The sequence below is a fragment of the Leptodactylus fuscus genome, chromosome 8, assembly GCF_031893055.1.
Source record: "Leptodactylus fuscus isolate aLepFus1 chromosome 8, aLepFus1.hap2, whole genome shotgun sequence".
NCBI lineage: Eukaryota > Metazoa > Chordata > Amphibia > Anura > Leptodactylidae > Leptodactylus > Leptodactylus fuscus.
The window spans coordinates 79,031,909-79,047,909 of NC_134272.1; the positions used below are offsets into that span (position 1 = coordinate 79,031,909).

Genomic DNA, 16,001 nt, shown 5'->3' on the forward strand with positions numbered 1-16,001 from the left:
ATGAGCTCTCCTCCATTGGGAAGAAAACACGTGAGACGAACAGAGACTGCTCTAAGGCTGAGGCCGCACGTTGCGGAATCGCAGCTTATTTTGTTGCAGGTTTATGGAGCCAAAGCCAAGAATGGCTACAAAAGGAATGGGAGATGTATAGGAAGTTCTTATGTTTCTACCTTCCGCTCAATCTACTCCTGGCTTTGGCTCAAAAAATTGCAACAAAAAAAAACTATGCAACGTGAGACCTCAGCCTAAAAGTAAACACCCATCTACAAACAGCTGTTTCGGGTTCATATCCTTTGTCCTTAGAGGAGAGGATTCTGTAGCAAAGGTATCTCCTCCAGCACCCTGCACTGCAGCTGAAACACCTTTTAGCGGTGGGTTTCGCTTCCTTTTGGAGAAGTCTCTGATTTACCAGATTTAACAGTTTTCTTCCTTCTGGACTAAAGCCAATTTGCATGGAGTATTGGCCGTATACAAGTCCCAATACACTCCCCGCCCCCCATTCTTGTGTTGTGGGGTTTTTTTTACGTGTTTTTTTTTTTGAAGTGTCAATGGGAGTGTTATTGTTACATGTGTATTCTATACACATTTATTCTACTAAAATGCGTGCGTGTTAACTCCGTGTGAACGGCCCCTTACTTAAAAGAAGCATCTGAAATGACAGGTTTATGGTTTTTAGGAAATATTTTAATACATTTTAATTATAACTATTTTACAATCTTTCATCTTACTTATTTTAACGGTTATGGTAACCGGACATCTTGGCCTTCTCTTAAAGTGTAAATTCATTTGCTATCCAAATAATTGACATTTTTACCAATTTTTTTTTTTTACATTTTTAACGTTAATTCATCAGTGCTCCATTTTTTTTTTTTTTTAAATTCAGAGCTCTCATTCCTCTGCATATGTACAGTAGTAATTTATAACATTTTGGATACTTGTATCCACTATTAAGGAAGTCCTGTTGCATACATATATAGGAGAAAATTAAGACTAAACCAGTATGCGGTAAGCTCCTAGGCGCCTCCTAGTGGTAAGCTCAGGCAGCTAGAATTTTAATATTTCACTCTATGGCTAGGTAGTGGTTTTTTGCTCTATGTATATTAAACAGAACTCAACTAATATAAAAACGTATGAGAAAATAAATCAATACAGAGTTGTGTCTCTAAAAACAACTCCGCATTCTAAAGCTGGAGATTCATGTTAAGTAACGGTTCTGTCCACACCTTGGCCGTTTCCATTAGGTTTTTAGCAGCTGGTGCACTTTGAAAACAGACATGCCCTAAAATGTACAGTATAAATGCAGAGTATATAGAAATGTTCACCACAAAACCACAAAAAAGGCAAGAAAAAAAAATAAAAGGATTAAATAGAATATAAAATACCAGATAAAAAATGAGCATCACACGACACAATATCAGATTATATATTAACTTTACATTCATTTCATATCCGTTGGCGTCAGTGTCTACCGAGTCTATCAAAAACTATATCAGCGTGCAATAAGAAAGTCGGAGTGCGCAAAGACTGTATGGAAAAGGGACAAACACGAGCTCAGGATCTCCAGGATTTAGGATCCCCTGTAGTCGTAGTCGGAGCAGCAAATCAACCTAAAGTTCCCATTCACATTTGTCTTATAGTCTAGCTATAGTAATAAAGACGGCAGTGCAACGTATAGAGGGATCGCAGCAGAGGACAATGACTATTACTAATACACGGACCTCAGCACAGCGAGGGCGACATCCGAGGACCGTACAGGACACAGTAGTATAAGATATTACAATAATAGTAGTATAAGACACGAGAAAAATCGCTCCAATGTTTTTCCCGTAGAATCAGCGCCCTTGTTCTGTATGTTGGGTACTGCAGATCATTCTTATTTTAGTGAAATAGCACCACTGCTGTCCATGGTCGAGTCTGGTATTACAGCTCGGCTTTATTCATTTAGATGAATTGCAATGCAAGACAAGTTACCGACAAGAATGGCGCTCTTATTTGGACATTTGGGGGCCATAAACCCTTTTATTTACTGCCCTTACGAATACTTAGTACTTGTTTGTTGCGGACTATCTGGTTCTACATCAAAAGTGCAGCTGCTAAGGGTGAGGTTATATAGTAAGGCATATAATAGATATCATCACATCAGTATAAAGCTGTCCATACACCTTCCATAGCTATTCCTTCTGAGTTTCTCATATACCTGCATACTTGGCTCAGTCCTGTGCACATGTGCAATCAAGAGAACCAATGCAAGACAGACCTGGTGAAGTCTCTTCTCCTGGGCATGGTGAGACCTAGGAGACCTCATAGGCACAAGGTACGTGACCAAAATTGGTGGGTTTGGACAACTTTGCTCTCTAGTATATTGGCACAACTTACTGGACAAAGAAACAGAACTTGTCACTTTATAACTTCATTTAGAATGTTAAATTCTGTGCGGATGTAGAACATGGAGTGATCGGATGATTGTATACAAGTATCTAATCTGTGGGCGGAGCAAGTATCTCCAGCTTAGCTACAGCACTCAGTGTAGCCTGCACTAAAGCCAGTGCTGCATTACAGTCTGTTGGAGTTATTAAAGGGGAGGTGTAGGGAAAAATAAAGCTCACCACAGTCACTAGTCACACTGGGCATACTATATATATCTCTATATATACACTTGTGCGCATATCTCGAAAAAAATTTCAAATTAGGACCCGAATATATCGCCCCATGACAAAGGCATTGAAATAACTAGATCTACATACAGAATGAAATAAACCATGGAGAGTCAGGAGAATCTAGTATTACATATGAAGAAGGCAACAGACACGAAGATTAAGGTAATGATGTGAAGATAAGGAGTTTACAAATACGGCCTCCGAAATGGCTAAATCGCATTTTCACGTTTCTCACCAGAACCCAGACCCAGGGTCACCTGAATCTTCCAGTTGTGAATCATTGTGAGATATTGCAATTTCTATCAATCTACAGAACTCTTCGGAGCAATAAGGGCGTTGCTGTTTACTTCTTTGGAGCAATGGCAACACCCTCATTGCTCCACAGAGCTCATTTGCATATTGCCAAAACCAGCAATCTCTCAGGAAACGGAGGTGACGCTAACCTATCTATAAGCAAGGCTGGTTCTGGAGACACACTCCCTTTAAGGAATGAAAGGGACACATTTTAAACACAAGTTATAGAGCGACTAAGGATGCCAATTGGCACAGGTTGCAACGACACGGAACTCAATTGCGCTGGTAGGTCAATGTCATGGCAAATGAGTAAACTGCTCAGAACCTTGTACGACACACATATAAAAACAGTGCAGACTGAATCTGGTTGTGTTTCCAGGATAAATGAGCGCGGACACCACAACTATATTTTATAAATCCATGTGCTCATGTTTAACATTCAGTCACAGCAAAAACTCTGGTGCCCTTGCAGCAGTTTCTTGGGCATGGAGTATATCAAAAATCATTTTTTGCATAAGTTTATCCTCGGTAGATGGATCTTTTTCTATTACAGTGCATTTTCCTTTAAAAATCAAGACCCTCCAAACAATATAAACAACAGTAATACGTATTACATGCTCAAAGCTTGGCATCTCAATGAAGGGTATGACGGCATTCAAGCAATCTTTGCATCCCATAAAGATCCGGAGCCACGCGCTTTTCAAGATACTTACAAGGCGTACACGATGCAGAGAATCCACCGAAAACATTGGAGTTTAAGCCATAAAAATGAAAAAAAAAAAAATACATGCATACTTAGAAAAAATATAAATATCAAGTTCACGCTGGATGCCAAAGTGCAGCCAATACAGCCAGAGAAGCCTTGGAATGTCGTCAACATAGAGAAGCAGAAACGTGCGTCCACGGTCTCAAGACTCACACTCCACCCCCGCTGCGGTCCACCGGAATGGCTTCTCTTTGATCCAGATTCTCCTCTGCGCTCTTCATCAGAATCGCCAGCCGGCTGCCGGATACAAAACCTTTTTGGATGGCGCTCATGAGCTTTAACAAAGAAAAGAACAAAAAGTTAGCCAAAAAGTCTACAAGAGCAAAGATACAGACCTGGGATTTGAGCCGATATATTACTGAGATCCTCGAACCCAATGCAGTATCGGCAAGCAGGATGTCATAACATGTATTATATCACATCTGACATTAACTGTAGGGTATTCCATAGTTGAAGTCTCTAACTGTAAAGAACCCTTTCCTATATAAATCACCTGTGCAATTTCGGAAAGAATAAGTTATATACCATTGCCTTGCACTGATCACATATATGACATAGCGAGGAATGACTTCAGCGGCAGCTGCCGAAATGCCGGAGCAGGCGGATCATCGACGCCAACAACACACTCATTATATGGCGCCCCAGCGAGCTGCTGAGATGCCGGAGCAATCACAGGCACAGCGTGAGGAACGAGTTCAGCAGCAGGAAAGCTTGAGAGCTGCAAAACGCTGGAGCAGGCAAACCATCGACGGCAGCAATTTGCTGAATATAGGTGGATCATCGACGCCAACAGCACGCAGACAAAGTCGCGGGCAGAGGCTAGTATTACTTATATTTTTGCACATGTGAATGAGATCATCTCTAAGGTATATATTTCCTAGCTGTAGTTTCTCCTTATATGAGACACCTTCCATCACACTTAAAGGGGTTGCTGAGACTGTGATACTAATCATGTCCATTGGTCGTATGACCCTGCTGTTGGTCAGTCCCATTCATATGAATTGGGGTTGTGCTGCAATACCAAGCACAGCCACTATACAACATACAGTAAGTAACGAAGAGGACACAAAGTCAATAGCATAACCATGGACAACCCCTTTAATAACCTAATTAAACTCTCCCTATCTCCTCCGGTGAAGATCTCAATGACTATTCAACATGGCACACACGTGCAATCTACTACTAAACTCCCATATTTTCAATGAGTATGGGTGTTAAGGAGTGAAGGGTGCTGTGGCGTGTACCTGTAACCCTAGCTTCTCTGGGGGGCTTAGGCTGCGGGATCACTGGAGTTTGGGAGTTCTAGTCTGTGCTGCCAGGGTTTGGCGTTTGCACTATGCTCATCACTAACAAGGTGACTTTACTCTAAGGCCACGCGCACCAGCCCAAATAAGATGTGAAGGGGTTAAATGATCTCCAAAAAAACACCAACTTCAACTATCGGTGGCGGTATGTCTCAGGACTGCAACTGGTCAAGGTCTTCTCCAACTACGTAGCATTGGGGCTTCTCTGCCACACCAGTATCATAAATTGGGTAAAATCGGATGCGCCCCATGATAGACTTTGCACCGGGGCTCAGAAGGCTCAAAGCCCGCCTCTGTTCTCCCTCCTTTATACCCAGTTAGATTGAGCATCCTCTACCTGATCAATGGCGAAATCAGATTCCTGAACCCCAGCCAACCCCATAGGCGATGTAGAATTCTATTCTATGCAGGAACGGGGTTACTATTTACAACACAGAAGATAAATGGCGTTGCTCCACCGCAGTTATTAACATGACACCTTTTATCTGCTGGGAAAAAAAAGTTGACTATTCTTTCGACTAATGTTGCGTGTTTTTGCTGGCGGAATGAAATGTTTCTCTGGTCGGAAAACTCGATGGCGGTTCGGCCTGGCACCGCTGTAAATGATGCATGAAACTAGTTATCAATTTCAGTTGAGCAGATTAGTAAAGTCTTAAACGGCAGCGACTTGCAAGCGTTCACCTGCGTGTTTGTCATCGGAATTCTCCAGCTCAATACCGATTCCCTACGGCCTCCACTAAAATCATGAAAATGAATTATTGTCTACTTTATCTTCCTCGCAATTACAATCTCCACATTGGGCTCGAGATGACAGCCAAGTTTTCCCGGAAGATATAAAAGCAATTCTATATACAAGCGATCCTCTGTATGGCCTTCCTGTCAAATAGGGAATAAAAATGTTTCCAGTCTAATTTCAAAGGAACAATTCATTGTTGTCAATGGTTAATAGAATATGCATTTAATCTGATTGAAGCGGTGATAAATGTATTAAGGAATAATTATTCTTTTTTTTGTGATGCTGGACACTGCTGCTGAAAATTTCCTGCATTTAGATTCAACAATGCTCTTATCTGCGGCTCATCTCGAGAGAGACAATTACCATTTCCTTTGCCTTGATCTTGTTTGTTTAACTTGACATCGGGAAGAAAGGGCTGACATTGACCAAAATCCCTAGCATTAATTTATCTCATGTTCCGCATTCATCATCGCCTTGGCTCGGGGAGGAAAAAAAAAAAACTGGCAGGCGGCTGAAATACCTGCCCGAGTAAGAAAGACTTTACAAAAATAAACTCAAAAATAAACTCTACAATCATCCAGCCGGATCGCGTCGGAGTGTTCGCAAATCTGCTGCTCTCCAGGAAACCAAAAAAAGATACAAAATAAATGGGAAACTAATAAAAGAAAAAAGCTAAAAAAAAAAAAAAAAATAATTTATTTTTAGAGGCATCTCACGGGTGATGTTTTTATCTTCGAAGGTGGAAATTATGACGGGGAGACTTCAATAATTTGGCGCGCACAGCTGTTTCCAACCCACAAGGAGAGTCAATTGGCAGAAGGTGGTTTTCTATTTTATAGAATTTTAGGGAAAATTCTTCAAGTTGTGTTAAAATGTTTGTTCCAACTGGCGGATAACTGGAGTATGTCATTACTTTGAGCGGTCAACAAGGTGAAGGAGCCTCATTCATAGTTTTTCACCCAATAGCAGTGGATTTTGGGACAAGTCAATCCCACCCATCCATGTATTGGCATATTATTACATAGCTACCTTTTCAAACAAGAACAATGTGAGCTCCATGTAGTTAAATATATCCTATCTTATCCTCCAATCCTATCCTATCTTATCTTTCTTCTTATCTTACTAATATTATAATGTTATCTTACTATACTTACTATACTATACTTACTATACTACTACTACTATACTATACTACTAATATTATAAATGTGAAAGTTTGGATGTTTGTTCCTCAATCACGACATGGCTTCACGACTGTTATGAATTTATGTTCACATACTATATTACACTGCTCTTACAGCAGCTTATCTCAGTATCTGATAAAGCCAGGGCTGTTATCTCTCTATGTAAACAGTCAGCTAACCCTCAGTCCATTGTGTACGTTCATTTGCATATTATCTGATCTGCTCCAGACAGTGCTGACACACTGGATGGGAAAACACCTTTAATCCAAATTGACAGTTTGTTACTTTTAAACATGCCGGGAAAAAGAAAATCTAATTTATTGCAAAATTCTAAAACAACGAGAGCTATGAAGGTAGCCAGAAGTCACAGAGTTCTCCTCAATCGCAGGTGAGGGGGATCATCGGCACCAACAACACGTTCATTATATAGCATCCGAGCGAGCTGCTGAGATGCCGGAAGAATCACGGGCACAGTGCAAGGAATGAGTTTAGCGGCAGGACAGCTTGACAGCTGCTGAAACACTTTGCTGATAAAGCCCGGTCTCTTATCTCTCTATGTAAACACACAGATAATACTGAGTCCATTCTGCACAAGCATCTGCATATTATCTGATCTGCAGACGTGTTGTGAAACTTCTCTGGCCCATTTAGCAAGAGGGAGGGGAATACAGGAAGTGAGATAAAGAGAATTACAGGCAGAGCTGGAACAGTGAGATGGGAAAACTTTCAATGCGTAGAGAATTAAAAGTTAAACATTTTTGCAAACATAAAGGAATTTAAAATTTTGTACCATCTTAAAGATTTTCACAAATCATTTTAGTGGTGACAGTCTGTTGTCTTGATCAGTTACCAAAGTGCAGGAACTTTTTATGGTCTGGGACTTATCAGAAACCCAGCCATGATGTCCTTATTGTGGTCGGGTTATCTTCTCATACATGTAGCGTCCTCCGGATAACCAGCCATGATGTCCTTATTGTGGTCAGGTTATCTTCTCATACATGTAGTGTCCTCCTGATAACCAGCCATGATGTCCTTATTGTGATCGGGTTACCTTCTCATACATGTAGTGTCCTCCTGATAACCAGCCATGATGTCCTTATTGTGGTCAGGTTATCTTCTCATACATGTAGTGTCCTCCTGATAACCAGCCATGATGTCCTTATTGTGGTCAGGTTATCTTCTCATACATGTAGTGTCCCCTCCTGATAACCAGCCATGATGTCCTTATTGTGGTCAGGTTATCTTCTCATACATGTAGTGTCCTCCTGATAACCAGCCATGATGTCCTTATTGTGGTCAGGTTATCTTCTCATACATGTTGTATTCTCCTGATAACCAGCCATGATGTCCTCATTGTGGTCAGGTTATCTTCTCATACATGTAGTGTCCTCCTGATAACCAGCCATGATGTCCTTATTGTGGTCAGGTTATCTTCTCATACATGTAGTGTCCTCCTGATAACCAGCCATGATGTCCTTATTGTGGTCAGGTTATCTTCTCATACATGTAGTGTCCCCTCCTGATAACCAGCCAAGATGATCTTATGGTGGTCAGATTATCTTTTCATACAGAAGTCATGGTTAGATTTCTGACAAGTTCTAGACCATACAATGTTCCTACATTCATTGCCGTATCCATTGGCAACTGATCAAGACAACAGATATCACCACTAACATGATTAGAAGAAATCCTTAAAATGCTGCAAAATTTTAAATTTTTTACATTTGTAAAATTGTTTAACTTTTAATTGTTTTGTGCATGTTTTTTTAGTCTAATAATACACATGTAATAATCCAGAATATTTTGTATCTTATTGATGCAAGGTATAGGAAAAACCTTCTGCAGACTATCACAGCGAAAGCCAAAATCCATTGACTAGATTCTCCATGATTTTTCTCTGTGCTATAATCCATTCATTCAGTTGCAACCTCTTATGTGATAATCCTCACACAATACAAGAGAGGTCGTAGACCGTAACATTGCTAAATCCCAACATTGTACATGACAGGATAAAGGGAGGAAGGCTGATGACATCATTAGAAGACAGATGAGCCAGAAACAGACCAAAGTGGAGATACAGGTAGGTGTGCCCACAGGGGTAACAATGATTGTTACGAACATGGCAATACCGGGTGTGTATAGATCAGGCCGATCAATAGAAACCTAAATAAAGTTTGTTAAAGACCACTTCTCATGAACAAATAGCACAGGGGAATAGAATAGACTTTGGAATATATCTTATGTAATACGGTATCTGGCCCCTCTCCAGTTCTGTAATATGGCCACCAGTCTGTGCAGACGGTTGTATTCTGCGATCCTAAGGATAAACCATAAGAAAACTAAATCCTGGACAACCCCTTTAAAAGGAGATATAAAATGAATCCTCATTAATATTTTGCGCCATCTTTTACAGTTATGTCTAGATTTGATGTAGAGTTGACTACAATCTAATTTCTGATTGTCCACGTCTCTTACAAATCTTAATGGGTTAGTTTGTGGCCATCCTATGGACGCCTTCAGCTGTATCTGCTATACATTACACATAGTAGAACAATTGTAAATCATACCGACCTGTAGAAATTCGTTCAGCTCAACCTGCCCATTCTTATTTAAATCAACTTCGTTCAGGATTTCATGGAGATTTTTGGAGTCCATCTGGACATTTATATTCTGTTGGAAAAGATACTTTAGTCATTATTGGAATCCACAGAAATTTAACAACTTTGAGAACGAGATGTTCAATGTTGACTTTGTTTCCTCGACAAAATAATTGCAGTTTTCCGCAGCAAGAAAAATGTAAGTTATAGAACTATCCTTACCATAAAAAAATACCAGACATACAAGGAATATAAGTCAATGGGATCCTTCAGAATTTGTTGAACTGTCCCAACATGGCTCCAGCAAGAACAAAAGCCAAGAGCTTTAAAGGGATCCTATCAGTCAGATACAATTTTTTCTAAGTAACACGTAGGAATAGCTTTAAGAAAGGCTATTCGTCTCCTACCTTTCGTCGTCTTCTCCGTACCGTCGTTCACCTACAATCCCGATTCTTGTTGGTATGCAAATGAGCTCTCTGGCAGCACTGGGGGCGGGCCCCAGCGTTCAGACAGCACTGAGGTTGGCCCCAATGCTGCGCGAGAACTCTCTCCAGCGCCGCCTCCATCTTCTTCCGCAGCGTCATCTTCAGCCTCTTCTTCCGGCGGTGGCTTGTAACTTCTAGGCCTCGGGCAGAGCAGACTGCGCATGCCCACAGGCCACGAGAAAATGGCCACTTACAATACTGTGCAAGCGGCCATTTTCTCGTGGCCTGTGGGCATGTGCAGTCTGCTCAAGGCCCGAGGCCTAGAAGTTACAAGTCACCGCCGGAAGAAGAGGCTGAAGATGACGCTTCTGAAGAAGATGGAAGCGGCGCTAGAGAGAGTTCTCTCGCAGCATTGAGGCCACCCCCAGTGCTGTCTGAGCGCTGGGGCCCGCCGCAAGGAAGACTTGTTCCTGAAGAAGATGGAGGCGGCGCTGGAGAGTTCTTTTGCAGCATTGGGGATGCCGCCAGTGCTGCGAGAGAACTCATTTACATACCGACAAGAACCGGGATTGTAGGCGAATGGCAGCATGGAGAAGACGACAAAAGGTAGGAGAAGAATAGCCTTTCGTAAGGCTATTCCGACGTGTTACTTAGATAGGATCTAACTATCAGTGTCTGACTGATAGGATGCCTTTAACACTTGAAAAAGCTGAACAACAAGGAATATGTGACGAAGGATCGCAAAACACCAATGAGAAAAAGAGAACATTCAAGGATGAATTTACAAATGGGTCAACTCTGGACAAAGAATAGTGGAAGAAAGAACAGAAGGAGAAATGAAGATAGGACAGACACATCGAAGAGCGGTGAAGAGGAAACTGGAAATGACAAACAAAACATTCGAACAACAATGGATGACAAAGGATGGAGGTCAACAGTAGAGGAGATCCGATAGACACAAGTGCTGAACGGACATCAGTAATATAACAAGGTACATTGGTGGAAATAATGACTCGTAGTGGGTATGAGACACAGAAATGTTTGTATAATATATAATTATATCTTACAAGAAATCAATGCGAGTTCTTAGGCTGAGGCCACACATTGTGGAAAAGCTGCATTTTTTGTTGAAAATTTAGCTATGGCCAAGCCAAAGTCAACAGTGGCTTCAAGACCATAGAGATACAAAACAAATACAAATCCAAAAACAATCATCTTTGCAACATGTGACCTCAGTCTTAGTGTTGTATAGTAGCTCAATCTCATATACTTGGATTGTGAAGAGCTACATTACTAGAGACCACCCGTGGACTAGAGTGCCGCGGTTTTTGAAAAAAAGTAGACCCCACCAATCTTGAGAATAAAACAACCGCAGCTCCGTTTTTGCTTTTTTTTCCTTTCAGTGAATGGGGCTGAATTTTCCTTGATAGTCAAGTGGGTGGAGTAACACTATGCAGGGAGAACATACAAGGAAGCAATCTAAACCAGTGGTCGGATCGTTCCAGAAGTCCAGTCATTAAATGACGGTTTATAATATTTCTAGAGGTAGATCATCCCGTACTCACCTCCAAAACGCGTTGGACATCCAGGATGGTGATGAATCCCTTCTTATCTTTGTCAAATTTATGGAATCTCTTTTTATACCTACAGTCAGACATAAAGGAGGATTATTTTGCGTCCATTAAAGGCATCGACATCTATTAATCTATCACACAAACCTAAATACCAAATATATAAATATTTCGTTATTTTACAATTTTTTTTAAAGGGATTCTACCATTAAAATCTAATTTTTTCGTCCCTAACACGTAGGAATAGCCTTAAGAAAGACTATTCGTCTCCTACCTTTAGATGTCTTCTCCGCACCGCCATTCCGTAGAAATCCTGGTTTTCGTCGGTATGTAAATGAGTTCTCTCGTAGCACTGGGGGCGTCCCCAATGCTGCAAAAGAACTCTCCAGCGCCACCTCCACCTTCTTCAGGAACGGGTCTTCCTCGCGTCTTCTTCTGGGGGTTGGCTTCAAACTTCTAGGCCTCGGGCAAAGCTGACTGCGCATGCCCGCCGGCCACAAGAAAATGGCCACTAACACAGTATTGTAAGTGGCCATTGTCTTGCGGCCAGCAGGCATGTGCTGTCGGCTGCCTAAGGTCTAGAAGTTTGAAGCCACTGCCAGAAGAAGATCCAAAGATGACTCGTTCCTGAAGAAGTTGGAGGTGGCACTGGAGAGTTCTTTCGCAGCATTGGGGACGCCCCCAGTGCTGTTTGAGCGCTGGGTACCGCCCCCAGTGCTGCGCGAGAACTCATTTGCATACCGGTGAAAACCGGGATTTCCACGGCACAGCGACGTGGAGAAGACCTCTAAAGGTAAGAGACGAATAGCCTTTCTTAAGGTTATTCCTTCGTGTTAGGGACAAAAAATTCAATTTTAATGGTAGAATCCCTTTAGCCATATCACCAGTGGAAAATTGTCTTATATTTATAGGTTTTTGCACAAGTCACGTCAGAATATAATAAAAACATTTTGCACATGGAGTGTCGGAATACTTCTTTAATATAAAGGCATAAATCACCACTACAATGATAGAAATACAGATACATTGATTCACACACATAGATTAGATTAGTACAGTAAAATGCCTCATTGACAGATCAGTGTAGCTTTACGACAGCCTACAGACATTGATTCCAACACATATCATTACATTGTGGGATATTCTGCCGTGAAGAATAGAATATGTTGTGATACTAGGATATAGATGTATTCCATACCAATGGATTCCTCCTCCGTACTCGGCCCTATTGCCTAATGTATATTGATTTTGATTTAATCCAAAATATATTGAGCAGAAGACGGCTGGGAGCGATTCTCACTGGAATTACAATCTGTGTACACAACAAGTGAAATGAAAAAGTAAAATAGGGAGCCGCAAGGGTTTTATGTCTGACCCTCTTACCTGTCTATATCTGAAGGTGATAAATTAATTTCGGATCGATCGGTGAGTTGTTCAGACCGCGCTTTGTATCCCATCTCGTAATACAGAAACTGCTTTGCCGCTTCCAATTCTTCCTGGTAAAAAAATAAAAAAGGAAAGGCGATATAAATTTTCCGTAGGAAGCCGGCCATTAGATACATAAGATGGAGTGAGACTCGCATGTGCCAACAAGTTCCATTGTTCCCCTTTAATCTGCCATGTTGCAGTTTCCAGCCACAACTCCGTCATTTTCTGATTTATTTTTTTACATTAATTTTATTATTTCCAGCTTCTACTGAGCTCAATGTGGGTTTTTTACTGATCTCAGTTGACATTTACTGCTTGGTAGATTTTTACCTAATGTCTGTTTCTTTAGTTTGATAAACCGGACTACAGAACAAGGCTATGGACCCTACTACTAGCCGAGAACATTGGGTCCCATTCCTGAGAGCTCCAATAAACAAATGTAGTTTGTGGGTAAATGTATAACTGGATTTCCAATGGATGCTTGTGGTCCTGCACAGTTAAGAGCTCTCATCACAGATGGATCTAAGGGGTAGCTTTCTACTCCCCTTCTACTAGTCATTAACCTGAGCTGGGATAGGGGATCACCTAAGTCTACCAGCAGGACTGTATAGGTTTCTGTTCGGGGAGGGGGGGGGGGTCTCCAAGCGATCTCCCGAATATAATACCGAATGCAGATGTGAACTGGACTGACTCAGCGACTGCTGATCGGACTCCAACTCCTTCAAAAATGGCTAACAACCATGGTCAGACAGAAGCAGTATTTTATTAAAAAAAACAAACCAAAAAACTAATGATTGAATTCCTATGAAAATAAATATGTATCAAACTATGTATCTAATTACCGTATATACTCGAGTATAAGCCGACCCGAATATAAGCCAAAGCCCCTAATTTTACCACAAAAAACTGGGAAAACTTATTGACTCGAGTATAAGCTGAGGGGGGGGGGGGGAATGCAGCAGCTACTGGAAAATTTCAAAAATTAAAATGGTCGGAGTTTTTGGGTGCAGTAGTTGCTGGGTGCTGGGAAAGGGGAGGGGGTGTTTTGGTTGTCTGTCTGCCCCTTCCCTGAGCTTGAGAACTGTTTTTTCTTCCCCCCACTTGGAATTCAGCCTGGCTGAATATAGGGGATCTGCAGTGCTCCTATTAACCCCTTCCCGACGGAAAAGGAGCACTGCAGATCCCCTACACAAATTGGTTGACCATTGACCGTTTTTGGCCAACCACTGATATTTTTGACCAACCAGCCTTAAAAATCGAGTAGTCAAACTATTTTTTGCAGTATTTTCATGGTGGACCATTGACGAAAAGTTGAACGTTTATGGTCAGCTTTATTTGTACCATGGCACAACCTGCCCATATGCATAAGAGGAAAGTTGGCCAATCCAATTGACTATCTTAGGTAAGTTATGTGTATGGGTGGAGGCATACTTTCCCTACTGATGACGTTGGAGGGAAGGAAGATCACCATGTTGAATTTCAGCACCTGATTTTTTCGTCCTCGTAGACATCAAGCTGTCACTAGAGGTATCTGGTGGTGACCTGCTCCCCTCTTCTCAATGAGAACACATGCACGCTAGGCTGGACTGGGTATGGCAGATCCAACAGACAGCTATAGATGATATGCGGCCAGCTTTAATGTCAATTTAGCTACAAAAGTGATGTCTCCATTGCTCGAAGGTGCCAGCCTATCGTGCCAAGTGTATCTGAGAAGGTAAAATATTCCAGAATAACCCCTGCCCCCAACCGGTCGGCATCTCCAATTAAACTGGGAAAGGAGAGAGGAAAAGACTAAACATATGTCACAAGGGAGCGAAAAGGAAAAAATTAAAACAACTGCTCAAAAAAAAGGTCTCTCTCTGTGTTGAGGAAAACAATTTGTCATAATCAGAGCGGTGATCTGGACTGTGCATGAGAAATGTGAGGATGGAGAAGGGCACTCCGCGCCGAGCGATGGAATACCAATTAATCCCCTGCTCCTACGTGGCCTTAAATAGAAATGTCTTTATCTCCCATTAACTGGCCATCTCCGTGTGAATTCCCTTTATCTTCCACATGACAGAGAGGCCTCCGAGGGTCATGTGATCAGTACCCCATTATTCACAAATATCTACAATCAAGTCTTGTCTTGGGTGATGGTTGTAATAAAGGGCAATGAGACCCAGACATGTTCATTTTTTATTCAGAAGGCATGAAAGTAAGACAGCGTTCAGCTTTATCCGGACTGTAGATGACAAACTTCTTATAAAATACAGCGCGATGATGTAGGTTCCCCTCCCCCACATCCCATCCACTATGTACAAAGGAAAAGCTATAGGATGCCAAGGCATTCAGTGACCGTGGTGTGCGAAAATGCAAAGGTTGTGGGGTTTCTTGCACCGGTTGTCAGGGTCGGACTGGCCCTAAAGGGTTGGCCTAGGCCTTAACACAATAATGGTCTCCATAAATCCAGCATAAATAAAAATTGTACACTAGTAAGCAGGGGAATAGGTATAGGGTGCAGTGGTAGCACTCGGTACTGGGTCCAAGACCCTTCCAAGGGTACAAGGTTGGAAAGAACCCCATTACAGATTTTGCACTGGGGCCCAGACGTTATGCTTCTGCTAGTAGGGTATACAGTCCCTACAGAGGGTAGGCCCCTAGAATCTGGTGGGCCTAAGAATCGTCAACCCAACACTGCTGGTTGTGCCATATTGCTCTGCATCCATGTATGAATGAGGGTCATGGTATCCTTGGGCTGTGGTGGGATTACATTAAACTTTTAGGGTAGCATTGCTTTAATATCCCAACTGAAACCGCCAGGTAAAAAAAAAGTTGGACTTCCAGTGATTTTCAATGGAGACCCCAATGCAGATGTGAACCTTATGTAATCAGTATGTAGCTATATTACTTGTAAATTGTAATTGTCCCCCCTATGGAGCTTAACATACAAGAAGCGCTTACTCAAGGATGTGGCCCATAAATCAAGACTCCAACTCCTGATCCAAGTCCGAATCCTATACAAATGGGTGACATCCATGGTCAAGTAGGAGCAGCAAA

General features: G+C 41.8%; 1 protein-coding gene across 2 annotated transcripts in view; it reads right to left on the reverse strand.

Moving 5' to 3' along the window:
* GPD2 (glycerol-3-phosphate dehydrogenase 2) overlaps nt 1–16,001 on the reverse strand; it is a 135,944-nt gene that overhangs the window by 47,028 nt on the left and 72,915 nt on the right. The window contains exons 14-17 of one of the 2 annotated variants that reach the window (XM_075284482.1): nt 12,918–13,030; nt 11,529–11,607; nt 9,513–9,611; nt 3,871–3,992 (exon numbers count right to left, since the gene is read on the reverse strand). In XM_075284482.1, the coding sequence (XP_075140583.1) occupies nt 3,871–3,992; nt 9,513–9,611; nt 11,529–11,607; nt 12,918–13,030 (413 nt within the window). Of the gene's footprint in view, nt 1–3,866; nt 3,993–9,512; nt 9,612–11,528; nt 11,608–12,917; nt 13,031–16,001 lie in introns of those variants that run through there. The other variant, XM_075284483.1, reaches the window with a different exon arrangement.